The 27904-nt window shown below is 41.6% G+C and overlaps 1 protein-coding gene across 1 annotated transcript in view; it reads right to left on the minus strand.

The window, feature by feature from the left end:
* Nucleotides 1–27904, minus strand: part of HIVEP1 (HIVEP zinc finger 1) — a 125499-nt gene that overhangs the window by 22781 nt on the left and 74814 nt on the right. Inside the window, exons 4-5 of the mRNA XM_086741478.1 lie at nucleotides 26110–26163; nucleotides 1659–7606 (exon numbers count right to left, since the gene is read on the minus strand). Of these exons, the coding sequence (XP_086597604.1) occupies nucleotides 1659–7606; nucleotides 26110–26163 (6002 nt within the window). The remainder of the gene's footprint in view (nucleotides 1–1658; nucleotides 7607–26109; nucleotides 26164–27904) is intronic.

A 27904-nucleotide genomic window follows, 5' to 3' on the forward strand; every position in this document is an offset into this window, starting at 1 on the left:
TGAGTCAACGACACAACTGATGTGAGACCTGCCTAAGAAAGAACCGCTCAACTATGTACAATGAAAAAAGCTAAATCTTCGAATCTTTTTTTTTTTCTTTTTAAATTTAGCACTATAGAAGTACAACATCTCATGAAGTGTCTGAGGGAGCAGGCTGAAAAAGGCAATATGAGTTTAAACAAAGGCGGCAGGCAGCAACTCAATTCAGTTATGGCACTACCACAAACTCAGCAGCCTGTATGCATTTTCTGCACAAAACATCACAGATAAAGTTTTGACCTCCGATACAAACGCTGGCAAAGTCTCCCACTAATTTCAGAAGGACCAGGTTTAACTCTAATGCTCTTCTGGCCTGAGCTGTTCCAGCATCTCCTCCTGACTTCCCCTGTAACTCTGAAACTATTTCTCCCTCTTATAGAGAGTTGCCCATCCTATTGCTCTTTTCCCTCACTGATGACTTTGTATCTTAGCAAAACATTTAGCAAAACACAGAAGCATCCCAGGGTGACCTCTGACCAAAAAAAAACCAACCCATTTCTATGTCCTGAAGGATTCTGGAGAAAGAGAGGTCTATGGCTAATACCCTGTTTTCGCCAGCTCCAAAGAGAAGTTGGACACCAAAGAGAGAGCATACACAGCAAGAGAAAAGAAGAGAGCGAAACCGTGCTGTACGCTTCAGAGAGCTTTACAGCTTCACTAGACGCGACAACAAAAACTCATACGGGGTTGATTAAACAGACACAGACACCTGCTGCCATACTACAGGGCAAAGAGCCACCGTCACCCATTCACAGAGGGGGTTCTGTCACTAAGGGATGCCAAATCCAGTGCAAACCAGAACAGATTTGGTCCTGTCCATAACAAAACTGTCTGGGGCGTGAAATCCTGATCACACACGTGCAGCCCCAAGAGAGCTAAGGAACTACCAAGTGACTGCTTCACTCTGCCACATCTGCCTCCAGGATGACGTAGTCTTTATGTGGGTCACAAACACTGCCTGGCCTATTTTCCACCACGCAAGATTTAACGCCATCTTTGGAGCCATATTGATCCAAGACGCTGTCAGTTTTATGGCAGTCGTTAATTTTGTTTTAAACTTTGCTGGTTTTGTCATTATTTCACACCACCGATTAACCTCAATGGGAGAAAGGGAAACGGCATACTGCGCCTCTCCCAGTTAGATGATCAGCGATGGTGACACATGTTTTCATGGCGTATCCATGGACACCTGGTCAGGCTGAGCGCTCTTTTATAACAGAAAATACCAGCTAACTTTTAGGGGAGAAAATGCAATTATGATCTTAAAATTACCCTGTTTTAAGTTAACAGTGTTCAAAAAATATTTGTATCAGAACTATTTTTGTTCTACCCTTTGCGTTTAAAAAACAGCCAAACACATTCCTGCCATGATAAACGCTTCATATTCAGATTTAAATCCAGGAACTAATTTCCATGAAAAGCGATAAATCCTTATGAACAGGTTTCTTAATGGAATTACTTAAAATCTTTTAGCAGCTTGATCCAGCATAATTAAAGTAAATAAACACATACATTATACATGCCAGGCATGTTCCATTCTCCAAAATATGAAAAAACCCATGATTTCCAAAGGAAATTCTCTGTAAACAATCAGTATACATCAAGCATAGCTTAAGTACCTTGGTTAAGCTGTTCTTCCACTTGCTTGAATAGACCAATACATCAGATCTGGGATGAGTAGTTCTTGCTTGAGTGTACAGCGGCTTTTCAACTTTTTGTTTTGAATTAAGGAGGGAGAGAGCTACCTTTGTCGATAAACCAAGCGGATTAGGATTGTTGGGACTAATGGTCCATGTAGAATAGGCTGAGATCTTCTGATCGTTCTGCAGCAGATGCAATGGTTTTCTCTTCAGGAGGTAACACCAGGTAAAACTTGTCGTCGTCTTGAGGCTTGGAAATGACAACCTATGCATTTCTCCTGCATTCATCTCAGACAATGTAGTTGCAGGCTTCGCTTGGCCCTGGCTATTGATGTGCTTGCTCTCATTACTGCTACTTGGGGACCTTCTTTCTTGACTGCTACTTACAGCCTTCAGAAGAGAACTCTGATTGTTCACTGGAGACAATTCAGATGGTTTTCTAACTACAAACACTGGTGATGCTGAAGACTTAAGGTCTTCGGATTCTGGTGACTCCTTTAGGGTTTCTGAAACCCCAGTGTCAGATGAATGATGGTCAGGCAACAGCAGGTCTGAAGTACCAGATTTGCTGCTTTCTTCATGCTGCGCAACACCATCAGGATCTAAAAGGTGATTTTCCAGAGGCTCTGTGGTGCAAACCTGTCTTACTAAAACTGGTTTCTTTTGCTTACTAGTAGGGTCATTAGATCTAAGGTTCAGTGAATGCAATGCTCTGGCATCTGTCATGCAGGCAGCTCCACTCTCATCTTTAACACGTTTTTGCTGTTTTTCCATGGCAATATCTAAACTGTTGGCTGGGGAAAGCATTCGTTTGCTTGAAGCTGTAGCTTCTGGTTGAGGGAAAAGTCCGCTAACTGGCACTTTCTGAACAACATTCAAAGAGCTTGACAAAGGTGAATTTCGGGTTCCACTTTCTAGTTGTGAATTTTCAAATTCAAATGAATTTGGCAAAGTCCTCTGATGATCTTTGTGAGATTTTGGCAGCTGAGTTTTGACTTCAAGTGTTGGCACTGTTGCAACATTTGTTTTGCACACAGATTGATTTACCTGATCCTGGGTCACTAAAATGTGAGGAAGGGGCGTAACAGTTGCAAAACCATAGGATGGCATACTGCTGTGAATACGGACGGGAACCACAAAAGGAGGAATCTGATGTATTTGACTGCTGCAATTATTAGGGACAATTTGCTTTAGAGGAGGCACAGAGTATGGATTAGACATGTCAGACAGCTTAGCCTGCAATTCAAGGGAGGATGCATTCTGGTCAACCCCAACTTGCCTTGGAACGGTCTGAGTTAATAAAGTATTTTTTAGCAATTTAGAAGAGTATGGTTGACCTACATGTAATGTTTTAACTTGAAGCTGATACTTTGGAGCAAAACAATCCTTTTTTTCATTGGGATGACAAGAAAGTGCGTATGTGCTCACTTGTTCCCCTTGGGCTGATGTTTTAGTAGACATCTGGGAAGGCTGATGAGTCAAGGATGGCTGTCCTTGATTGTTCAACACATGATCGAGAGGTTGCTGAACTGAAGACAGACTAGCAGAATTACAATTTTGAATTGCCAAGTGAGGCCTGGTGTGAGTCTGCGAATGCTGAGTACTTGAAGGAAACTCCATTGAAGATTTGCCAGAGGTCTGCAGCCTGTGCAATGGCACTGTGGGCACATCCGTAGCATGAGCTGTCTGAAATGAAGATGTTGATTTACCTTGAGGCTGATGATTTTCTGGAGCAATATTTAAAGATATTTGTCTTACAAATGGCCCCCTCCTCCTCTCTAGCAGAGGCACATGTCCAGTAACTCCATTTGCGGATGACACTTTTGGAGCAGCTGTCTCTCTGAGTGGGGCAGATTTTGACGGAGACATGCTTCCACAGTCGAAAGACTTACTCCTGTAGTCCACAACCTCCATGGACGGCTGCGTGCAGCTGATTTGCTCCGAGGCGGCACGTCTCATTTCCCGGTAATGAGGGACAGCCAGTGCGTGCGAGCCAGCGGGAATCATGAGGAATTCTGATGACTTACTAACAGGCTCTGCTTTGGAAGGGTTCTCAGCCTTTAAAGTTTCATCTTTATCGAGTGAAGCCGAGAAACTGGAGGCATGAGACAAGCTACTCTCCCGACTTAGGCTTCTCGAAAGCGTGGAGTCCATGCTTGATTCAGCAGATGAATGCTCCATTTCAGCCAAGCGAATTCTTTTCTTCTTTGGTGGAAGCTTTTCTGTTGGCAATTTTGACAGTGTTTCACTGCGTTGTGGCCAATTAAACCTTTCTGTCTTTTCCTGATCACTGCATTGGTTTTCTTGGTCCCTGTCTGGTTCTTCTGTGACGAGTATTTCAGGGACCTGGATGTTATGCTGGCGCACAAGTCTTGATGGCTGAAGTGGTGTGCTTCTCTCATTAGAAACTATTTGGCTTCCCTGAATTTCTCCTCTAGGTGCTTCTAATGACAGGGGTTGATGATGCTGGGGAGTATTCAGAAGAGAGTGTTTATCCTCTTGGATTACAATTGTATTCAAAGAGCGGTGCTTTGCACCCTTGTTGGTCTCTTGAGAAGAAACTGGTGATACTCTTTCAAACGACTCTGATTTCTCAAATGAGCTATTTCTGCTGAGTGAATTGGTGTGTTGTATTACTGAAATGCCAGTCCCTTGTCTTTTCAACTCCACCTTTTCTTGCACAGCTGAACTTGCCTGCTTTTCAATGAGCGGGGCCATCTTTGGCTCAGAAGTCTGATCTGTGCCTCGAGCCACAAGCTGAATTTGGGAACTCTGAAGTAGAAGGTTGCTTGGCTGTTGTGATCCTACCACTGTTGTTGCACTGTGTTTTGACAGACTGGAAGAATTTGCGGGCTTGCTTTGGCCTTCTGTGTTCTTCGATGGTATGCTCGTATCATTTTGCTGTGGGTCATCGTCATCACCAACACTTTTCATTTTCCTTCTTTTCCTTATCTGGGGGGTCTGCTCCCAGACGCCAGTTGAAGTAGTGACTCTGTAGTGTAGAATTTGAGGCTGTGTACTGTTTGGAACAGTTTTATGCTCAGGCTCTCGGATCGCTGCTTTGGTCTTAGGTCCATGCAACTCAGAACAATAAAATTTCTTGTGGTTTTCAAAATTTTCCAGTTTTCTGTATCTGTTTCTGCAGGTTTCACACTCAAACATTGTTCCTCGCACCTGAGGGGACTTCTTCGTTTTTTCTAAATTTGATCCCTGTGCCAGGGACTTGCTCCTTTGCAATAAAGATTCATTTGATAAATTACAGCCCAGATAACTTTCTTCTACAGATCGCACCGATCCAAGAACTTGGCTTTCACCAGTAGAAGAATCTTCTATTGCTGCCTGTCTAACAAGGGTCCGAGCATGTCCGCCTTGGTTCAGTGGAGCAGCAGGTCCTGATACAAAAACATCATCATATAAAGAGCCAATTTTATCATCAAATGACTGACTTCCTCGAAGGGGATGAGAGGGAGGTATTACATTTGGAGGTACTGCTGAGTAACTGGTAGTAGGCATGGAATTACTTCGTGTTATAGGTAAACAGTCAAGGGATGGTACAGAAAGAAGAAAAACTTGCTTTGATTTCTCAGTGGGCGTGAAAGGAGACTTTGGTATATCAGAGCTTGAGCTAGTTCTTCTTCCCATGGGCTTTAAATCAAACTGGAAAGAATCCTTAAATATGTAGGATTTTGGTGAATCTATACTTCCTCTTCTCGAAAGAGACGTTCTTCTTGGTTTCACGCTATCTAACTGTTTGTCATCCACAACAGCTTCATTATCAGAAATTAACTTTGAGATACGTTCTTCAAGGGTTTTTGTTGCCATGGGAGGTCGCATTTGGCCAGAGAGAACCAGATTTTTTTCAGCACAAACAGTTTGTACCACTGCTCCTACCACGCCACTTGCTCGTGGCACACTGGGCAGGTTTTTATTTGCATCTTTCTCAGAGGTCAACAATCCTCTTACAAAAGGAGCTGGTGGGCTCATTGTTTGATCGGCACTTTCAGAACGAGAGAAATAACCAGAATCAGTACTACCTAAACTTCTAGGGCTCAAAAGACATTTTCCTTGCTGGTCTTGGGAACCATCAGTTGCCTGTTGTCTCTGAAGCTGAGCATGCACCGCTCCTACTGCAGATCCCAGCTGTTCCTCTAATAGGCTCGTTTCTACCTTCTGATGTTGCTTTATGTCATTCTCCTTGAATGAGGCTGTATGTGTTAAATTTGACTGAAGAGCGGTCACTTTAAAATCTCCTTTTCTCTGTGCTGCAGCAAGCTCAGGTGCTGGTTCTGTTACTTTTGGGCTATCGGCCCTTAACGGAGAAACATTTACAGGATGAACTACTACTTTTGGTAAAGCTGCCCTTACTTGCGGTTCTGTATCACGTAATGAAGAGTCACCTGGTACACAATCCGGGTTGCTTAATGGAATAGGGCTTCCTTTCCGCAACGTTTCTGCAGCCGAAATGACTTCTGCTATTTGTGCAGGTTCCAGTTCTTGATCATCTTGTCTTTCATCAGCAGTGCCTTCATCTTCACTTTCACCGCTTTCTTCCACATCTGAATGAATGCTAAGTGCTTTGTCCGAGTCATGAGACAAGAAGAGGCCACCCGAATCTGGCTGTAGGACAAGTCCAAGTTTGATAGCATGCGCATGAGATTTTTTGTGCTTGTACAGATTGCTTTTGGTTTTAAAAGAAAACCCACAGGTCACACAAGGATACGGTCGCTCTCCAGTATGGGATCGGATGTGCTTTTGGAGAACACTGGGCTTGGCACAGGCCCGATTGCAATACTCACAGACATATTTCCCTAGCTTTTTAGGCTTCTGGTCTTTCAAGAGGTTACATATTTGTTCTGCACCATGGTTTACAACTGATGCTATCTGGGCTGAATTATACATGGGACCTATAGACAAGTGTGTTGAACTCGATGTGCTAATTGACAAAGGTGAAGACGAGCTAGCTACTAACTGGTTTTGAGGAAAAACCTGAGTTACAGTGGAAGATGAGGTGGGAACGACAGACGAAGTTACTGCTATGCTGTAGATCTGCTGGAGCTTGGGGTTTTCTTGACTCTGCTGTTGTACCAGTGATCTAGTGAAACTTGGACACATAACAACCTGGTGATTTTGTTGACTGGTTTTAGTGATAAGGTCTTGTGAATGAGAAACTGAATGGCCTTGTGCTTGTCCAGTCTTTGCTGTTGCTGCTACACGCACATTGTTTAATGTACAGGAGTAATAGTGAGGTCCAGCTGCAAACTGAGGCTGTGACAAAGACGACTGATTTTGGACGCTCATTGTATTGGACGTGAGACTAGAAGAGGTGCTTACAGTTTTATTTGGTCTCAGTTTCTCTATCTGCATCCCATAAGGGGGGCACTCTTGTGCTAAGGTGTTCAGTTCAGGCTCCATAGCTTTTAATAAGACATCGAATGCAGTACGCGTACATGGGGATGACGTACTGCAATCAACAAAATTAATACATTCATTACTGTCAGTCTTTGTTTTACTTGATGAGGAGTTTGAAAGAGACTTCTTCTCTGGTGAGTTCAGCTGGTTTGCATCAGGGTCCTTTACTGCCTGTTTACCCAAATCTAAGGACTGATGCGTCAATGAAAGCTTTGTCTGCATGGATGTTTCAGATTTGGTTGTTTCAACACTTCTCTCACTACTAAGCGCTCCCCCGTTTTGTTTCATGCATTGATTCCCATTTTGCACAGGTAGGTGATCCTGTGCCGTGGCATGTTCAGAGGCATCTGGAAGAGCTTTTAGCGGCGAAGGGTCTACATTTTGCTTAACCTTGGCTTCGGCAGGGCTCCTCAAAGGCGATTTTGGTATTTTTTTAAGATGGTTTTCAGTCACAATCTTTTTTCTTTTCACACCCTTAATTGTATCTTGGGTTCCTCTAGTACCGGCATCAGTAATTTCTGTTAAAATACAAAGAGTATAAAAAGGAATATTAAAATCGGATAATGCAGTATATTTCCATTTACACCATTTTGTTATCTCTAGGTTTCAACAGTAAGCCATGGGGCAACAGGACTGTCCATCTCTCCAGCTTCCAATATATTTTTTTAACAGCAGATGTATCTTTAGCAAAGATCTACTTTGTTTTAATCTAAAAAGCGCAATGCTTTCTAACTGATGCTGTAAGACATTACAAAAGTAATTCACTATAGGAAAACCTTCAAAGGAAACATAAGAAGAGAAAGGCTACTGAAAGAATATTTTAGCATTTATAGCAACTCCATTTCAGATAAAGTAAAAAGAAATCTCTTTATAGCAGGAAAATGGAGAACCAGACACAAATCCTTTTTCATGTCGTGTTTGTCACTTTTTCCAGCTATATGTTGCAGTAGTCAAGGAACGAAGACAACTTCCTCATGGTTATATTTGTAAGTATATTTACCACAGAAACGGCACAACCACCCACACCATCTGTCAAATACTGTATTTCAGACCTCCAATTATTGAACTTCCATAGCATTTCAGATGAGCAACTACTGTGGATGAGCAAAATCAGTCACAGTTAAATGATTTTCTATTTGTCCATCACGAAACAAAATAAACTAAATTTGAATTATTTCATTACTAGCTGCACTTGTTGCTGATTTTAAGCAGGCCTGCACATGAAATTTCAGGGGTGAAGAGCAAATGAATTGGAGTATTATTCAGCAGAATTATTTTGTACCAAGTACTTATATTCGTATAGAGTCCAATTTCCTCTATAACAAATTACATATAGACTGAATTTCAGTGTTGATCCTTACAAGCTTATTTTTTTAATAGTTACTTGATGTTACATACCTTTGTTTACCTCAACAGTGTGATACTTAATCTGTTAGTTATTTAAGGTTTTTTTTTACTTCTTTCCTAACATGCACTTAGTCATAGCCACTGCCTAAGCTAGCATCACTGGTAGTGCAAAGGAAGCCAAATGTTCAATGGATGTAAATCCATTTTCTCAAGCTTTTCCAACTCATTCGTTAGGCTGTTAGCCAAACCCTATTTGTCTGACCACCAGTGTTCAAAGCAAAGGACGAACCTCATGTGCCTGGAGGGCTGATGTCTCTGAAAAGGTTCAGTCGCATACACATTTTGGGAAGCAGTACTGAGTAACTCCATGTAGTATGTTCACCCGCACAGAGTTGCTCAGGAACAGAGGTTTATGTGCACTTCTAGGTAAAGAACAGCCTTAAGACAAGGTACAAAGGGACAAAACCTCTCACAGTCAACTTCACGAGGAGGTAAGTGGAGAAAGCTCAGACTTCCCAGAACCCATCAACCCTACAGCCCACTCCGAGTGCCACGAAGACTCTCCTCTTGCAGAAACACCAGCTGGCTTCCATACTGCGGTAGGAGGAAAGCTGACACATAGAGTGTGCATCTGACATGAGATACTGGAGCTGATGAATCCAAGGTGAAATTCCTGCTCTGTGTAAAGGAAATCCAGGCAATGCCTAAAGAGTGTCCAGAGAAGAGAATGCCAAGTGACCAGTACAAAAAGAAAGGCAAGAAGATGGTACGTTTTCTCTGTGCCAAAGCAAAACCCAACTGGGATGTGTGCTAATGCCAGATACTTGGAAGTTCAAAATCCTGTGTTTCCAACTCAATGCCAACTTAATGTACACATATATTCATTTTGGGTGAATGGATATTCAGGAGATTTCCTTGCAAACTGAAAGATTAAAGCCTACACATCACACATAATGTGTTGCAAACATGGAAATTCTGCAGAACCTGACCTACTCCTCTCTCAGCCCTCCTAGAGGAAGTTTAACTGTGAAGAGTAAGAGATGGCTTTGTCACATTCAGCAGTCCCAGCAAAGAGGCGCTCGAATGCCCTGCCAGCACTACTCGCTCTGAATCCCAGTTACAGGGACTTCATGCTCCTCTTCTGCATTCAGGAAGAAATTTCTGCAGTAACTGTTCACTTAGCCTTTAAACAAACTTTGCATTTATTGCTTTATCGACAAAGTCTATTCATATTAGATTGGATTTAACATATTCAAAGCTGAGCAGTCGTGATGTTTTATACTTTCCATTGCTTCACAATTAGATGAGTAACTTATACTAATAAGTTATCATCAATATTACTAATGGTGATTTTGTTAAAATTGATAGTCTACTGCAACTGTTTTTTCTTCAATAAGAACAAAAAACAATTTTACACAAATCAAAGAGAAAATAACAAGGTAATTATACAAAAGGGTGCTTTTAGCCATGGTTTGGTGATCTCTCTGAAGCATGGCCACGTTAATTGAGTGTAAGTAATTTGGTTCCTTTTATGCACACACTGCAGCATTTATCCTGTCACAATCACGCCTCCACACCAATCATGCTGCTGGTGTTTGTCGCAGAGTGCTATGGAAAAAGCTGGGCAGATTACACAGAGCTGGGAAGGTAAGAGTGCCAGGAATTGCAAACATCCAAGCAGACAAACGTACACAAAAAGACTAAGGTGTTCCATACTGCAGTAACTGAACAATCAAATGATGTGCTGCTTCCTGATGCCTCCAAATATTAAATAACAAATATTCCTGGCTTTCAACCATGTACTGCAGGGAAACAAGCATACTCAACCTGCACCATGCTAGTGAACTGGAAATCAACACAACTGAAAGACGTAATGTGGCTTAAGAAAGCCTTAAAGAAAGTACAAATGTATCTCTAACCTACCAATGGAGCAATTAAAAACATTAATTCATTATGAACACAAGATCAGAATTTTCCACAATCTATTCACTGCTAACTTTTTAAAAATGTTGTTCAACACATACCAAACCATAGAAATGGTTCATGAAATTGAAAAGGAAAGAAAAAAGAAGAAACAAAGGCAAGTTATGCATTGCACTACACACAGAAAGAGTAATTTTCTTTAATCTTCACAATCACTAATTGTGCTGCTTCTATACCAATAAAATTCCAGTTTACAGAAATAATGAGAAATAATTTCTTATTTGTATTTCTGACCCTGTATCTTTTGTGATTCCAGAGATGGAGTTGCTGGTTTGCTTCAGTGTACCTGTCTATATAAAACCTTGCAAAATGTACTTTCTTGACAATGGCTTTACAAGGCTTAACAGTCGTCTATGTCCTGTGCTCTACTTTACTCCTGGGTAATTTAGAAATCATTATTAATGGAAATAGTCACATTATGTTTGCTAACAACCAAATTTCTAGCCTATTTAGGGAAAAAAAGGAATCCCTGACAACTTATTTTCAGTTATTTTTAGCTTTTTTTTCCTTTTGTATAAGTCATCTTTTTGTATTCCCAGTTTATGTTGAAGATCCATACTCCATCACACGTTTGATAATCTACAGCTACGCGCTTGCACAAAGATCAACTGCATCAGTATTTCCAGAGACGACAACAAAACTGATGGCGAGTGTCAGTCCCAGAATGCTAAACGCCCCTCTGCCTTGCAGAGCTACAAACTTGCAGGAGTGTGGTAACTTGCCAGGGCCACGTACCCACCTCAACAAGCTGACACTGAACAAAGAGAACGTAAAAACAGCCTCACGTGGAAAGAAAGTAAAAAAAAAAAAAAAAAAAAAAAGTTGATCTGCTTTTCTTTCTCTCCTTGCCACTCTGCTAACCTCCCTCTGCAATCACAAAGCCTTTCTCATCGTTCAGTGGTGATTCCCCTTTTTCTCAGGAGGTGAAGTGCTGCTGTTGAGAACTGTTGTCACCTCCATCAGAAGTCTAAAACGTATCTTTTTCATAAGCTCTATTACATCAAACAGGATTAAGTTGCCCAGCCCAAGAGGAGAGGTAACGATGCCATTCTGCTCAGTGCCTCCCTTTTCACATCCCAGGGACACGGTTGCTCCTCTTTCCCTCTTTGCCTGGTGGGCTTTGTTCTGCTTTGCCATCAGGACTCTCTGGTTAATTCTTTTGCTTCAGTATGAATTCTGCACTCAAAACATGACAAGAAAAACTGATGTTTCTAACCAAGACTTTGTTCACCTCCACCTTATCTGCTGCACTTTGCACAGGAAATAGAGCAAAAGAGCACGAGTGTGATGGTGTAGATAGCATCTGGCAGAATAACTCGTACAGCAAATAAAGGAAAGGTAGAAGCAATTTGATTTTTTTTTTTTTCTTCTGTAGCACTCACTGGTAAACTAGACAGTGTCTTGACGAAATGATCTCAATGGTTTTGTTTAAGTAACTTTCAGAGCTGCCTGTCTCAAAGTCTACATGTTATTAAAACACCCACTCTCCTTCTCTCCCTTCTAATAGAGCTGTGTGCTTGTACCTGGAAAAAAGGAAGGGAAAAAGAGCGAGCTGAAGCAAGGCACCAAGCTGCCTTCTCCTCAGTGCTGCCCTATGAAACACAGGGTGAGCAACCTGCCTGCCCCTACGGTCCCATGAACAGCACAATTTTCATCTCATCTCCCCACTTTATGTTGCAAAAGTAAAAAAAAAAAAAAAAAAAAAAAAAATCATTGTGGGTTTACATACAGAGAGCAGGTTTTCAAATCCAAGTGCCTAAGCTTTAGCTCCTAAATCTGTACTTTGCTCCCAGGGCACTGCAAGCAAGACCAAGCCTCTTCTGAAAGCGTTCAAATACTAATTGATGTCTTAAACGTACAGCTAAAAGGTTACTCTGACACCTAACAATGGTAGTGGTTCAAAGGTTTTCAAAAGAGAGAGACCATTACTTAAGGATCTCATTCTGATATAAAGCTAAGCTTCCCACTGTCTTTAGATATTCAAAATATTCTTATTCTTGACATCTGAAACTTACTTAATTTTGATTTCATTGAAACTGTCAAAAGCACTCATGAATCACCCCACCGAGTCTGTTTCCATGAATAAGTAAAGAACATGATTATGAGATAAAGAGAGAAGTCTTGCCGGCAAATGTAAGGTCACTAGAACTTACATTAAATGCAGCAAGGAATAACTGAACTTCAATTTTTTAGTTAAATTACCTCTTTAGCTTCATACTGCCTCCCACATCTTAAGTACAGTCTCCAATATTTTTCCTAAAATTAATATTTTCCAAAGTGCAAAAAAACCCCAAACAAAAAAGTCGATTAGATAAACCACACATACAACTATGAAAATGTTCACAGTCAACAAGTCAACTAAAAGATTTGAACAAGATTAAATCAAGCACCATGCTTAATTTTAAGCACCAATAGAGAGGATTTTAAAGTCAATCATCAACAATTTTAACAGTCTTATTTCAGGTGCCTAATTTCAGACTTTCTTGAGATGGCCACATGGTGGTCACTCTCTCTTTCAGAAGTCAGGAGGCAAGCCAAAGAACCTGGGGCACTCCTAGTCAGCAGCGGTATTTGAAAACCTCTGTCAGTAGGATTAATCTATGCTTAAGAGCTTTTATCGCTGAGAACAGCAGTCCAAACATATACAGAGCAGACCCTTAAAAACCACGTCAAATTGTAAAGGACAATTTGACATTAATTAATTTTAAAAGGGTGGGGGGAGCTTTAGACATTTGAAGGCTAAAGCAGCCTGATAGACATTGGATCAAGTGTTCATAGATGTCAACGTCTGTCCTTTTGTTCACATCAGCAAATACTGGATCATTCCATATGGCGTGGATAAGGTAAGTATGGTTTCATGATTTCATACTGCCTGTAAACACATGATTATTTCTCTTGGTGTTTTTAACAGACAACGCGGAACTCTGGGTTGATATCTGACCCAACAAAGGAACTGTTTTGGCTGTCAGCAACAGAGAGGTTCCCCAGTCCTCTTTTAAAGGCCATATCACACCAAGTTTTCATACTGGAATGACTATTTTATTAGCATAATTTCTCACTACTAACCAAAATAGCAGAAGTTCTACTAAGACAAGGGAAGGTGCACCTGTGTTGATGTGTGGTTATCAGCACTCATTTGAGTAGTGCCATCAACCTCAATGACAGCATACATTTTTGCAAAGTCAAATTCAATTTTAGTGCTCTCTACCATCACAGCCCAGCAAGCTCATAAAATCAGTGTATCTCAAGTTTGTCTATTCAAGGTAATCATAGAGAAAATATATATTGATATATACACCAACAAATACACCAGTACCTCTATGACTAAGTTTCCCATATTTAAAAATAAGCATTTAATAACATCCCAGGGTAATTCAGGTTGGAAGAGACCTCAGTACATCTGTAGTCCAACCTGCTGCTCAAACCAGGGCCAGCTATGGGACCAGGTGAGAGTCCTCAGGGCTTCGTCCAGCAGCCTCACTGCAAGGGCTCCTCTACCCAGGAGCAGGGCTTTGCATTTGTACCTGCTGAAACCAGACTTACTACGCCTCTGCTTGTCCACCTATCCAGATCTTAACACCCTAAATTGGATACAAGAACATAGCGGGAGACAGTGTCAAAAGCCTCCTTAAAGTCAAGGTAAAAAATGGCATCCACTGCTCTCCCCTTGTCCCCAGATCTAGTCACTTTACAACAGAAGCTGTTTTATCATTGTTACTTTTCATCACAGTTTTCATCAATTTCCATTGTTATGAGACTGGCATACATAAAGCTCAAGGTCTGCTAAGTACTTTTGCTCACGTTTATATCCAATACACTGTTCACATGCTTCTACAGGTCTTCCTCTTATTAAGTCATCTGGATCAGAATATGTACCAAGGATACATTCTCTGGCTACACGGGGAATAGCATTCCCAGGAATTTTGCTTTTCTATTTTTCTGGTTGCTTAACTCCTTTTCCCACTTACAATCTCCACCATCAAACAAATCACATCAGTAAATTCTGCGCACCCTTCATCTCACTGATGGCAAAACTAACAGGCACCTCAACAAAAACAATGCCATCTAAAAATGTTCAGTTTGTTCCACAGGATGTTTTAGCATCACTACAGATGTGGCTGGCATTGCTTTATATCTTGTCTATTTGTATGCAATGTATAGGTTTTCAACTAAATACATTCCAAGAAATACCTATCTTGCTGGCTACCAAATGTCAGCAACAGTTAAGAACAGGCAAATATTATTTAATAATGTTTAGTACAAATGGTATAGTTTAAACTAGACAATCTACTGTTTCCACTAATTCTATATTAACAGGAGTGAATTGTCACTTTGAAGGTAACACTGGGGAGAGGAAGAAGTATTTCCTGCCTTTCAGAAACATTTTTCTGAAATATTAGGCCCGCCTATATTTTGAACTAGCAGGAGAGAGACAGGGGCTGGGGTCCGGGTGAGCCAGAGCCCCACGTCTCAGCACCTCTCCCAGCAGTGCTTGAGTTGCAAAGACACACTAAAGCTGAAAGGGGAGAATAACTTTATGGACTGACTGAAGCTAAGGTAAAGAGATACAGAAATTATTTGCTCGTTAATTCGAAACATAAAAGGTTCTTCCCCAAGAATAAAGAACACATACCATCTAGTAAGTGAAATACAGCCAACAATAGGTTTAAAGGTGCAGCCACACAGGTGTACTCTGGGCTGCTCCTCATACGCCAGATGAAATCCTGTGGCACCGTCAGGGAAGGCAGAGCAGATTAGCTTTATAAATTGTGCAATAACATTTTAGCATAAGGTAAGCGAGACACCTTCGCCCCAAGGCACACAGCTTGGACTTACCAGGAAGCTCCCCTGTGATACAGTTTCATCCCCACGTGAGGGCCTGCCAACTCTTGTCTGGCCTTGGGAAAGGTAGAGAGTAAACGACATGCTGCAGTCTGGACCTGCCTTTCTGACAGCTTCTTCTCAAGTCATGGCTACTCACATCAAGACAATCTCGACGGTGAGACTTCTGATGGGTTGTAAGGACACAACCACCCTACGCTAGCGAGGCCAAGATCGATCTTTTTTGTAAGAGCCTGCTCTCATTTTGTGCATTCGGCTTCTTGGCTTGAATGAAGAAAGTAACAACCAGCAGATTTTTAGCCATAAAAAGAGCGTGCTTAAGGAGGAAGACCATGAAGATCAAACAGAAATAAACATTTGACTACTGCAGTAACAGCTGCAAAATGCCAACATCCATATGTGAACAGGAACCAAATGCAACATTGCAGCACATCTGAAAATCTCTGACCAAAGTGAAGTGGATTTTTTTCCCCAAAAATAGTTAATTTCCTGCCCAGCGTGAAACATATAAAACGAAACATTTGATACCGATGGAGATTTCCCACTATTATGTGTATAAGAAACCAGCAGAGAGACTGAACCACTGTAAAGTTTCACAGGACCTGAGCAATTCATTGAAAGACAGACAAAAGGCAACACAAGAATGGCAAATGCCAACCACACAACCTATGGTTAATGCCTAACTACTCACACAACACATCGATATATGATCATTCAGCAAAGGCGCATAGTACAGCTTTTTAAATATGCTAAAAAAATATTAAAAACATTTACTATATTACGTAGCTCTATGGAGTTTATCTACTGGCTCTGCATTACAGCCTTGTAACAACACTGTATTTCTAATCTAATCTACACGGAAGCCTTAATACTAAACCAAGAAATCTAATCATCGCTTCAGTGCTGTTAAGACGAAGCACGTTCACTACGAACAGGTGGAGAGACAACATTACGCCAGCTAACATCACCAGCCATCCCAGTCTGAGATGTTCTTCCTTACTGGGCACTCCAAAGACATAAAAAAAAAAAGACAGGATGCCTCCTCAAAGGCAAATTAATGAGCTCCTTGCCAAAGCCTAATCAGAAACCAGTTCCACTCAGTTATTCATGTAATAATAATGCTGTCTAAACAGAACCAGCTAGAGAAAGTATGCCGCCAGAAATCAACTAAAATACCTCTGGGACATCTGGAAATCTTCCCCGAAATGTTGTGAACAGTTTCACGACTAAATTGCCTGTTTGCGATTTAAGGATTACCAGTTGGTTACTGGAAAGTGAGGGTTTGGCTAGTAAATCATTAGAACTTCTACCTCTAAAACACAGAAAAAGAAAGGCCATTAAAACAGAATTATGGAACAGCTCATGAAACAGCAAACAGTTGAAGGGTTATCAGCAAAGAGCAACTGCTACCTGGTCAGATGAGATACTGAACACAAAATCCCCAAACATGAGTCTGAGGGAAAAAAAAAAAAAATAAATGAAAGGAACAAGATGTTAACTAAACGCTCTTTGCACGTAATGATATTCAAACAGAAGCAGCTCCTTAGTCATATTTTCTGCATTTCTTCAATATAATCTTCCATTTGAAAAGCAGGGATCAAATGCAGCAATTTCCATACTGCCTGTAGCACCTGAAGAGAAACGAAGAGCAGCAAAGAGCTCAGACCTAACAACTCTACTGTTTAAAAACAGAGAAAGGAACAGCAGCTCTGGCAAAGGGAGTAGGAAGAGTCTTACAGAGCAGGTCTTCCTTTTAGGACAAAATGGTGCTCTGAACATGACAAAAGCTAAAGAAGTTGATTTGATGGAAATCTAGATACTGCGAACATCCTAACCACGGAAGCTTGTCCTAACCATGGAAGCTCAGTCTGACTTCTCTGAGAAGTGGGAAGGATGATCTCCCTCAGGGTAGGTTTGCTTTGGCATCAGTGAGAGGTCCCACTGAGCTACTCACAGCTCTTTCCCTTCCCTGCCCTCATCCTCGCCTGCCCTTTTCCACAGTTGTCCACAGTCTCTTTTTCCCCCATCTCACACATAGACACACGCGCCTTCTTAGGAGATTCTATGAAAGACTCCATCTGGGTCAGCCTATAGGTTACAACTACCAGAGAGCGGTCCACCATAGCTAACTCACCATCCATTTATGTTATATTTTCCCTTTAGAAGGAGGCCAAAGGAAATCAATAACTCCCTGAGCTAAAAGAGTATCTGGAAAGTATGAAAAAAAATACTCATTACTCATATGCAAGGCAGACTACAAGGAAACTAACAAGTGAAAAAATCTTGCATTTCCACAACTGGTTTGCTCCCAGCTCACATCAGCTAAAATTAGCAATCTATTGCATTTACTACACGCGTGTAGGTATGCCTCTCGAATTAGCTCGTTGGTTAGCTCAGCATCCTCCCAGCACAAAAATCATCTTGTTCTTGCCTCAGATTTTAGAAACTTGCCAGAAATCCTTCTATTCACTAAAGCAGAGTCAAGCTCAAAACATTATTGCGTCTGAAAACATAGCTTCTGATTTAACAACGCACTGTATCGTGACTTGGAATAGCCACTTTCCATTTACTATCAGGAAGATGCTTTTTTAGCTATTGTTTTACAAAGTTAATTTGTATAACGTCCCTTTGAAAACGATACTTGCAGGTTGGAATACCTTTTACTGAACTGTCACTCAAAAATTTTGCTATACTTGTCAGGAAAAGTCAAAATACTATTACTTTAACATCCCATTAATGCTCTAACCAAGTTCTCATAACAGCTCCAAAGGATGAAATGTTCAATTTAAAACTGTAAATCTGTTTGTCTGCCTGTCAAAACAATACCAGCTCTTGCTGTGTCTAGCACCAGCAGTGGATCTACCGAGCAGATTTCAGCTGCTGGTAGTCTAAACTAAATGTACTAACCAAAGAAAATGAAAATAGAAATAACAGATACAGACATTGACTCACAACCCAGGAGGTTTACAGGAGCCAGAAAACTTCCTTGGGTTGAGCCCATATTCTAATACTGTTTCTCAGAGTAAAAAGCATGTAAACATCTCCATTTTTATCAATTTGCCTCCACCGGTAAAACGAGGACATTAAAATGTACTTAACTATTGAAGACGAAAGCAATGAAAAATGAGGTTAAATGAGATCAGAGACTACTCGTGCTCCCACAGAAGTCAGGAGAGTCTTCTCCCTCCTTCATGGGCACAAAACCCTGCAGCAAATGTGCCTGAAGACAGAAAGGACCTTTCAAGATGTCATTGTTGTTATTAGCAACATGCAATGTTCCCTCACTGTGAGAACATCAGAGATTTTAAGAATAGATGGGACTTGAAAATGTGAGATCCTGTATGACATGAGCTACAGACACGAATAGTTCCTGCATTAAGCCAATCACGCCTGTCTGAGCTGCTGTAAATATTTTAGAAAGATAATTCAGTCTTGATGTAAAGCCTTATAGCTTGATGTACACAGAACAATTTAAATAAATTACCTCTCAGACACATGTATTGACATATTTCAAGGTAGATACAAACACTGTATGAAATCAGGCATCAGGAAAATCCACAACTGAATTGCATGAAATAACACTGCTAGCTTCTAGTTTTGAACATTCCAAAAGTAAAAGGTAGGTACCTATGGCATATGTCAACTGAAAAAAAAAAAAAAAAAAAGCAAGTTAATCCTCTCACCAGTCTTAAGCAGCAAATAGGACACTACCATAACTTGCAACTTTTGAAGATGATAGACTTCCTTCTAGAGTGAGTGTATTTCCAGCCCATATGGTTGCTGAAGATAAGGACAGAAAGATGAAAAGAATCACACGAAACTTTGGATCTTGGTTACATGTCTTGCCCAAAATGTAAGGCACAGTTTCCTACAAATACCAAATGGAAAGGAAATGTTTTGAACTAATGATAGTATGTGGGTACTGCAGCAGCAAAGAATCCAGAAAGCTCACATGCTTGTAAATCTACAGGAAAAATTCAGGGAAACATCTGTGGAGGATGAGGTTAGTCTAAGCCAGTAAATCAAAATGCTTGAATTGTTTAGCATCAGATTTCCAGATTTTTGTTTGGCCTCTCCTCTTCTCATTCAATTTCCTATCTCCCCTGAACGAGAGAAGACAGTATTGACCACAGCTGGCAACCTAGGGAACAAGGTACATCCCCAGCACACGGTGCTCCCACCTGCTTTTTGGCAGGGAGAGATGCAGTGGCAGGAAGCAGGATGGGGAGTGCCTGTGGGGAGGGGAGAGCAGGGAAGGGACCTGGCTGCTCCTTTGAGGCCAGATGGTGGGCCGATGAGAGCCCTGTGTAAGCTGGGATACCACAACATAAAAAGGGCGCCAATCTTTAAGGGAAGACATATGCAATGTTTTGTTTATCTAGGGAGAATGCTGGTATAGTTATAACAACATATTTTAAACTCCCTCTATAATTTTGTCAGTAACGTGCAATTGTTTAACAAGAGGGATGATGAGGTAGAGAGGCTTTGGAACGGCTCCGAAGATACAAAATACCTTCACCATGAATCTGCAGCAGAACCTACACTTCTGAACTGAAGTCTCATGCTTCCATTTATAACTACAAACTTCCTCACCTAAATCTCAGTGCCGTTCAATTTACTAGAAAAATAATATGCTAGTTAAAAAAACAGCAGATGGGCAAACAAGGTAAAGGGCATTTCATTTCAGTTGCCTCTCCTCCATGCCAACGCGCTACTTTGAAGGGACTGCAGTGTGGGAGGGGAACATATGTGCCTGCGGATTGTGCATCTCGGGGAATATTTGCTGCTGGAACGTAATCTCTCCTTTCCACAACAGCCGAAATGTACATCCACACCACGGGTGGTTCCACACAGCTCTATGTAGACATAAGCAAGCAAATGAGGAGTCTTATGTCCCGCATGCAAACAGTGACTACAGAGCCACTCCACCAAATGCTGTGTCCACCTTAAGAGCTTCAGAAAAGATCAGCATCCACTGAAAGTGCAGATGAAGGCTTTAGGTAGCCCCATGACAGAGGCTGGAAATAAAGGTATTTCTCAACAGCATCACAGAGGTTGCTTGAACCTTGCTGGAACAGTCACTGATCAAGTCAGACAAACTCTTGGACCTGTCACAATATTTCTGTATGTCAGGAAGCAAATGAAGAGGGCACTACTAATATCAAAGCATGAGACTCTGCAAAAAGAACTGATCTGGGTGAAATTCTGGTACTGTCTTGGGGACAAACTGTGGTACCTCTGGAAGAGAACTCTACCATCAAGATAGATCTGTCACAACTGCTTGGACTTCTTCCAGAAGTGAGAGCAACTTAAAAATCCTTCTTCACAGACCAAGAAGTGAACAGCTACACTGAGGATCTGAAACTGAGGATGCAGGAGAATACACAGCTTCGTCTTCGAATTCCACATGCAGCATCTCCAGCTACAGGCAAGAATCTGAAAAAGCTCCTTAGGGAATGTGAAAATGATGGAATGAGAAAGTATAGCAACTTGGTTGACAGGCAAATGACAGACTGAAACAGGTGCTAAATATGCCTTAACATAGTTTAAAGACAGACCTGATCCCTTCAATTCAAGTGGGTACTCCAAAATGAGTACTCACTCTAATAGAATTGTTAAACTGGAGGGGACCAACATAACGCACTGATCTGAAGCTTAATTAACAGCTTATTCCTTTCTGCTATTTACAACATTTCATCATTAGACCAGGAGTGCTATAACAAAGAGAGCTACCAGAATACGGATTCTCCTGGTCCACGCTATGGTCCATAGACCTTGAAGGAAAGGTGGTGCTCAAGAGGTCAGTCTTCCCATGTTTTGTCTGAATAAAGTCAGCTGCAACTGTTGAGGCAGTGGGTAATACAAAGCCGCTGATCCCTAATCAGAGAGGTTGAAGACAGGCTTCTCCTTGAAGCCAGACAGAGAGATACCTGCCCGTCCTGGGAAGAGATCAGAAGAGGATACTGGCAGATGCCTGCGTGCAACCAGAGCAACAGGAAGTCTGAGTTCAGGATGGGTTTCAGTAAATGCATGGCAATCAGTAAATTGTTTAAAATTTTGCCTATTGAAGAAATAGGTACAGACAGGTTTACCCATCTCCCCCTCTCGTGTATGTGTTCGTTTTGGCTGGGACAGAGTTAACTTTTTTCACAGTAGCTAGTGTGGGGCTATGTTTTAGATTTGTGCTGGAGGCAGTGTTGATAATATAGGGATGTTTCAGTTACTGCTGAGCAGCGCTTACACAGTCAAGGCCTCTTCTGCTTTTCACACCACCCCACCAGCGAGTGGGCTGGGGTGCACAAGAAATTGGGAGGGGACACAGCCGGGACAGCCGATCCCAACTGATCCAAGGGATATGTCATGCTCAGCATATAAAGCTGGGGGAAGAAGGAAGAAATGGGAGCGTTTGGAGTGACGGTGTTTGTCTTCCCAAGTCACTGTTAAGCGTGATGGAGCTCTGCCTTCCTGGAGATGGCTGAACACCTGTTTGCCGATGGAAAGTAGTGAATGAATTCCTTGTTTCACTTTACCTGTGTGCGCAGCTTTTCCTTTACCTATTACACAGTCTTTATCACAACCCACAAGTTTTCTTACTTTTACCGTTCTGATTCTCTCCCTCATCCCACCAGGGAGGAGTGAGTGAGCAGCTGTGTGGCGCTCAGTTGCTGGCTGGGGTTAAAGCACGAGTCTGCAGAAAGTTAAAAACTTGATCTAACAAGAACAGCAGCTCATTCAGAGGGATGAATTCACACCTAACAAACAACCATGACAACCTGTAAGTCCAAAATGCTGTGAGGCTGTGGAACACACGTGTGTCAGACCAACCCAGACCAGCTTACACTAAGAGGACACAGCAATCACCACGACTGAGAAGCAGAATGAGGAAAACCATCTTCCATCTGATCCAGCCCTTTATCATTGATCCTTTTGGCAGTGACATGGCAAGAAGCAGTTATCTGAAATGACGTAGTTGAGTCCGGAACAGCACTCCCTAACCTCAGGATCGGTGGGCAATGCAGAGTATACATCAGGCCATGAGATGGTTCTTTTGGGGATCTGCTATCCATTTTATGACAAATCCTAGCGTTGCTGGAGTTTGTCACAAACTTTAGTTCCCTGAACAGTTTCAGAAGCAGAGATAGATACTTAGGCAGCAGTCTTAGCATTGCTGGTGCGAAGTATGGAGACAATCAAGTTAGTTTCACTAGTCCTAAAGAATGCAATGATGGTACTGGTGGAGCTGATATACCTAGGAGCCAGGCTGCAGTGACAGGCAGAGAACTGCTGCAACAGAAAAAGAAGAAAACAAATGCTTACAGCGCTTCATATTGGCCTTCAGTGGCTGAAGTGGTTCTGGGGATGACCAAATCAGAAGCCTCTGTGGTAACCACAAGGATCTGAGAGGACTTGACTTTACCAGTCTGGAAGGGAGAAGAGAGAGACTTTCTTGGGACGGCTTTCTTAGGAGGATGGCTAGCGGTAGATCAAAGATAAAGCAGTCATATTTGGCTGACTTCTTTCCAGCTCACGATACCCACTGGGTGCTACATCAGAGAAAGCTTTCACTGCCTTCTCCAGGAGAAATCTTCTGTAGTTCAAGCTCAGCAGCCCTTCCAGGTTTTAAAGAACCCCGTGTGCGGCACTCACTGGGAGCAAGACCTTCTCTGTCACACTAACGAAACCCTGCACATGTGTCAGAAGACGAAATTCAATCCCAAAGTAGGGGCACACTCAGGGTGTAAAACAGCCTTGGGAGATACCATCAAAGCTAAAGAGAAGCACAGCTTCTCCGACTGAAAATTCATAGCAGCAACTGGGCAGTTGAGAAAAAATGAAAAGACAAAAGATTATCCACTTGACACACTCACTGGGCAGCAAGGTGAGCATGGACCCTAGCAAACATATTTCTGATGGCAGGTGGCAAGCCATGTGGATATCTATAATCTGAAGGTATTTGTGAACTATCACTCCAAAAGATAAAAAAGTAGGTATTCCAGTTGCAACTTTACACCAAATAACCAAAGTCTGCAAAGCTGAAAACAGTATCTGTTCATTTACTGTCTCCTCTGTGCTTAATAGAGACCTATTCCAATTTGCACTTAATTGGGTTACTACCTGATGGCAAAATGAGGTGTTAAATACATATCTTTTGCAGTCAATTAAATTTAAGTCCCACACACGTACAAAATTACGACTGATCAGTGCACAACGCTAGTCAGCAGAAAATCAGCATGATTAAACTTACAAAAAATTCCTCCCTGCAAAAATGCTGTGCCACTGACAGCTCCGCTGCTGACAGCAGTAGTTAACTTGTGATAAATTCCACAAAATTAGATTCCCTATTCATTTCAGACAGGAAATAAACAAATTTAAAGTGATCTGGATGAACTGAAAGACAAAATAAATTAACAAAGAAGAAAAATATATAACCATACTTCATGTGAATCTGTATACACTGGATTGGGATTTAAAATAACTTACGTGAATATGTGCACATTTTTGTTTACTTGTGTATCAAAACACATATTTTCTTTTTTTTTAGTGGCCTTCAGATTCTAAAGCTTAAGCTAAACCATTTCATTTACTTCATACTACCAAGAAATCTATCTATTTAAGCATTTCAGAAACTAAAAAACAAAAAAAGGGAGAGATTTTTCATTTGAAAAGAGGAGCCTTATTATGTCAGTTATTTCTAGATCAATTTTCTATGTAAAATTGCCAGATATATGAATTAGATTAGGAGTCAAAAATCAAGCAATGATCTCGTTGTCTCCTGACATGCTGAAAGCTGAGTGCTACCATCACATAAATCTCTGCAATCCCATCCTCTTCAGAGCACATCAATAAGTTCACGCTAGAGAAGCTGTCTTCCTTTGCGCAAAGGTGTTACCGGGCCACGCATGAGAACAAACACCTGAAAGTGGAGGTTCGCTCATCTTCAGCTCCAACATGTTCGTTACAAAAAATAACCCAGAGCAATATATACTTCTGCAAGACCAACAGCAAGAAGAACAGACAGCAATATTTTACGCAACAAGTTTTAAAGTCTGGATGACAATACCACTTATCTATGATCCACCAGACAAAAATACATTCAAAAATATTCAGTAGAAGGTCTAGTTTGTTGTAAAGTCTCTGTAAGTGTTTGAAGGACTGCTTTGGCCATTGAGACACTTATTTTTTAGTCCTCCACCTTTTACACATACATAGAGCAACCTCACAGTCCTGGAGCCTGTACCACCGTCTGTATCAAACTTCCCCTTGAAAAACTAAGGCAGTCACAAGTTTGGAGAAAAGAAAGCTGAGGGGATATGGAGAAGGTTTATACAATCATGACAAGAGTGGATAAGGTGAATGCAGAACTGCTATTTAACACATTGCACAATGCTTGAACCTGGCGACATCTGTTGAAACTAGTCAAAAATGAAAAAAAAATAAAATAAAAGACAAAATAATGTACTTTTTAATGTGATTGCTAGTGAACTTCTACAGTTTGCTCCCAGACTATGCTGGATGCAAACAGCCTTTAATCAAAAGAATTCATGGATAACAGCTCCATAAATATCTAGTTACTAAAAGAATGAGGCACTGGGACAGCATGAGGAGAATAGACCACAGAAAGCATCCAGGCTTATGTGCTGTCCTTAAACACTACGTTCTACTGCCTCTGTTGGAGACAGAAAGCTGGGCCAGATGGATCCTGCTGAGATCTGCTCGGGTATTTCTTAAGAACTTCAAAAAGTTTTGAGGTTCATTGTTTCAAAAGATAATAAACTTTGATTCCAGGACGGAGCATCAACATTTTACAATGCTGTTCACAGATGCGTCACAGGTCAGAAGGCCAGTTCAATGCCATGAGAGGTGAATGCCTACCCAGAACAAGATAAAGCACTGACACATGGTATTGTCACAGGAAAATACCTCATGCCAAATCCAGCAGCCCAAGAGAGAGGTGAGGCTGCTGCCACTCCATGCCCCCAGGTCGAACCAGTAGCACAATCTCAGACAGACACTCAGAGCGCTCACACCAACACCAACACCTCGATCCTGCTCCCCACCCTGTCTGAGCAGGAGAGATCCATTAAAAGGAATATACCTACATCTCCAAGGTGGACCCCTCCAAGAGCTGGGCTCAGACAGCCTGCCCAGTAGCTGCCCCTGTTCTTCGAGTCCTTAATTTGGGTTTCTATCTTCCCCTGTGCTCCTCTGGGCTTGTGGAAACGGACCTTTCACAGGTCTCCCGTGATGGGCCCGGTACTAGTCGGGCAAAGTATTGTCTGGGCTCCCCCCACCAATGTCTCTCTGAGCATCTCTGAGGGCGTGCAGATGAGCTTTACCACACGACCAAACAGGTACCACTGCAGTCAGCCAGCCTTGAAATGGAATGACTTTCCACCAGCTTTCTAAGCTCTCACACACAGATTTAATCTGTCACAGGTCATCTGTTTCTTAATATAACCTGTGATGATCAATCCTCCTTCAGCATCTGTTAGAAATCATCACATATTGCTTGCCATAAACCAAATGCGGTTATTAATGATCAGGCAAATCATGTAACGAACCAACAGTGAGAACAGGCTGTAATGAGTAACTTGTACACGTCCCTAATGCCACAGCTTCAGCTGTCTCATCAAGGTCAATGCAGCGACTTGAGTGGTTCAAACAAAGCCTTTGTGTCTTGGCAAAATCGGGGTGTTACAGATCACAGCCCCTCATCTGCAGACAGACATGCCTGGGGCCTCCTCCAACACCCGGCCCAGAGTCTTTCCACTGATGCAGGAAGGCTTTGGATCAGCCTCTAGAATTGCAATGCTTTTCCTTCTGTTTCATTTTTGGGTTTGTTTATTACCTCTCTGTTGGTCTTCTGTTCCATTGAGTTGTTTTTGTGCTTCTTCAATTTTGTCTGCAAGAAAGAGAAGTCATTATTAAAATGCATACATTAAAAATGTAAGATTTTAGAAAGTCATTTACTGAAATCTGTCTTGAACTGTCTGTTTATTTTTAGGAGTGATGCCATTCACACATAAATATGCAGTACATTATGAGTAATACAGCCACATAAAATTTTATCATGTTTTACCAGCAAGGCTATTGACATGTTAAATTACACGGAACTGCAGAAAGAAAAGCACTGGCATTGGATCTGCAGTCGACAGCTAATCCCACTGTAGCTTCATACCATCCTTAATAATTTATGCAGTCAGGGGACTCTCTGGAAAAGGTATTATGGTGCATTACAGAGTATTTTAACATGTTTTTGAAAAATTCTGTTGGAGCAAGACAATGCAGCATTAAAAACGGTGATACAAAGAGCAAATAGGATTTGCTATGCGAAGCGACGGAGCCAATACTGTCACACGGGAGTAGCGGGGGATGAGCAGTAGCCCCATGCTTATTCCTCTGTGAAACTACCCAAAATTCACACAGATGCAGCAAGAACAAAAAGAGGCCTCGGGTCTCCACTCTTGTAGATCTTTGCAGATCGTCTGCTGTCCCCAGCCTCATCAGTGCCGGGAAGGGAACTGCATTTCTGCCACTGCTGCACAGAAGATCCTGTGGGAAAAAGAGACCTCCTTCTGCACGCATGTGCATTGGCACGTGTAGAGCAAGAAGCAAGAAAAGGGGCAACCGGAATGAATGAAAAGCTGAGACTGATTTCTTTTTGACAGCAAGCAGTCCTCTGAGTGGCTTCAGGAAAAGACGTCGTTTTGGTAAGAAGCAGCAGCACTGAGAGAGGCTGAGCTCCACATTGCACTATGGCCTGGCTGACCAGGATCTAACCTTGGAACGTAGCTTTCAGATATAACTGATCATTTTCGAAAATACCTCTGAAAGCTTGTTTTTTTTGGTTTTTTTTTTTTTTTCTCCTTCTTTTCTTTCCTTTTTTTTTTTTTTTTGCCTTGGGGGAGGATAGCTTTTATAAATTAAACTGAAAGAATAGAATATAACTGGATTCACCCTAAACCCCTCCAACTCTACTGGTACAACTCAAGAAATAACAGACTTCTTAGCTGCCACACATAGACGGAAGAAGACAGCTCTGCAAAGTCCTCATCTCTTTCTTCAAGAGCTTGGAGGCTGGTTAATCGGGCTGAGTTTTACTTACCGTTCCTATACAACATGAGGTTTCTAGAAAATGGTCCTTTCTTCAACAGACTTTTCAATCAGTGGGTTTAAATGATTTATCTAATATTGATGAGCTGAACCACTCAAGTACATTGGAACCCAGTTGAATTCTGAAATTGTTTTCCAATTATTTTCCCCATAGAACCAAAAAATTATACCTGAAACAAACCCTTCTCACAGGTTTTAAGACTGAGTTTTATTCAGCTCACTCCAGCTCTGCATTTCAGCCCTTCAAAACTAGTACCAGGCTCCCTTCCCCACTAAAGCTCAGTAATTCCTCTCCTGCACACGTTGTCCCAGAGAATCCACCAAAACATCTCACAAGCATGCTAACTGGGCAGACTCCCAGAGCCAGAGCGAATGAAACTGCTAATGAGGAAGACCAGCACCACAATTTTAAAAGCCAAATCTCTTCCTTCTTCCTCTGAGGTTAGCAAGACATACGTACATATTTAAAGAGAAGTTTTATACAGTTTCTTTTACACTGACTTACTGGCTGCTGAAGACAAACACCAACT

The sequence above is a fragment of the Chlamydotis macqueenii genome, chromosome 2 (genome assembly GCF_036417535.1).
Source record: "Chlamydotis macqueenii isolate bChlMac1 chromosome 2, bChlMac1.mat, whole genome shotgun sequence".
Lineage (NCBI taxonomy): Eukaryota > Metazoa > Chordata > Aves > Otidiformes > Otididae > Chlamydotis > Chlamydotis macqueenii.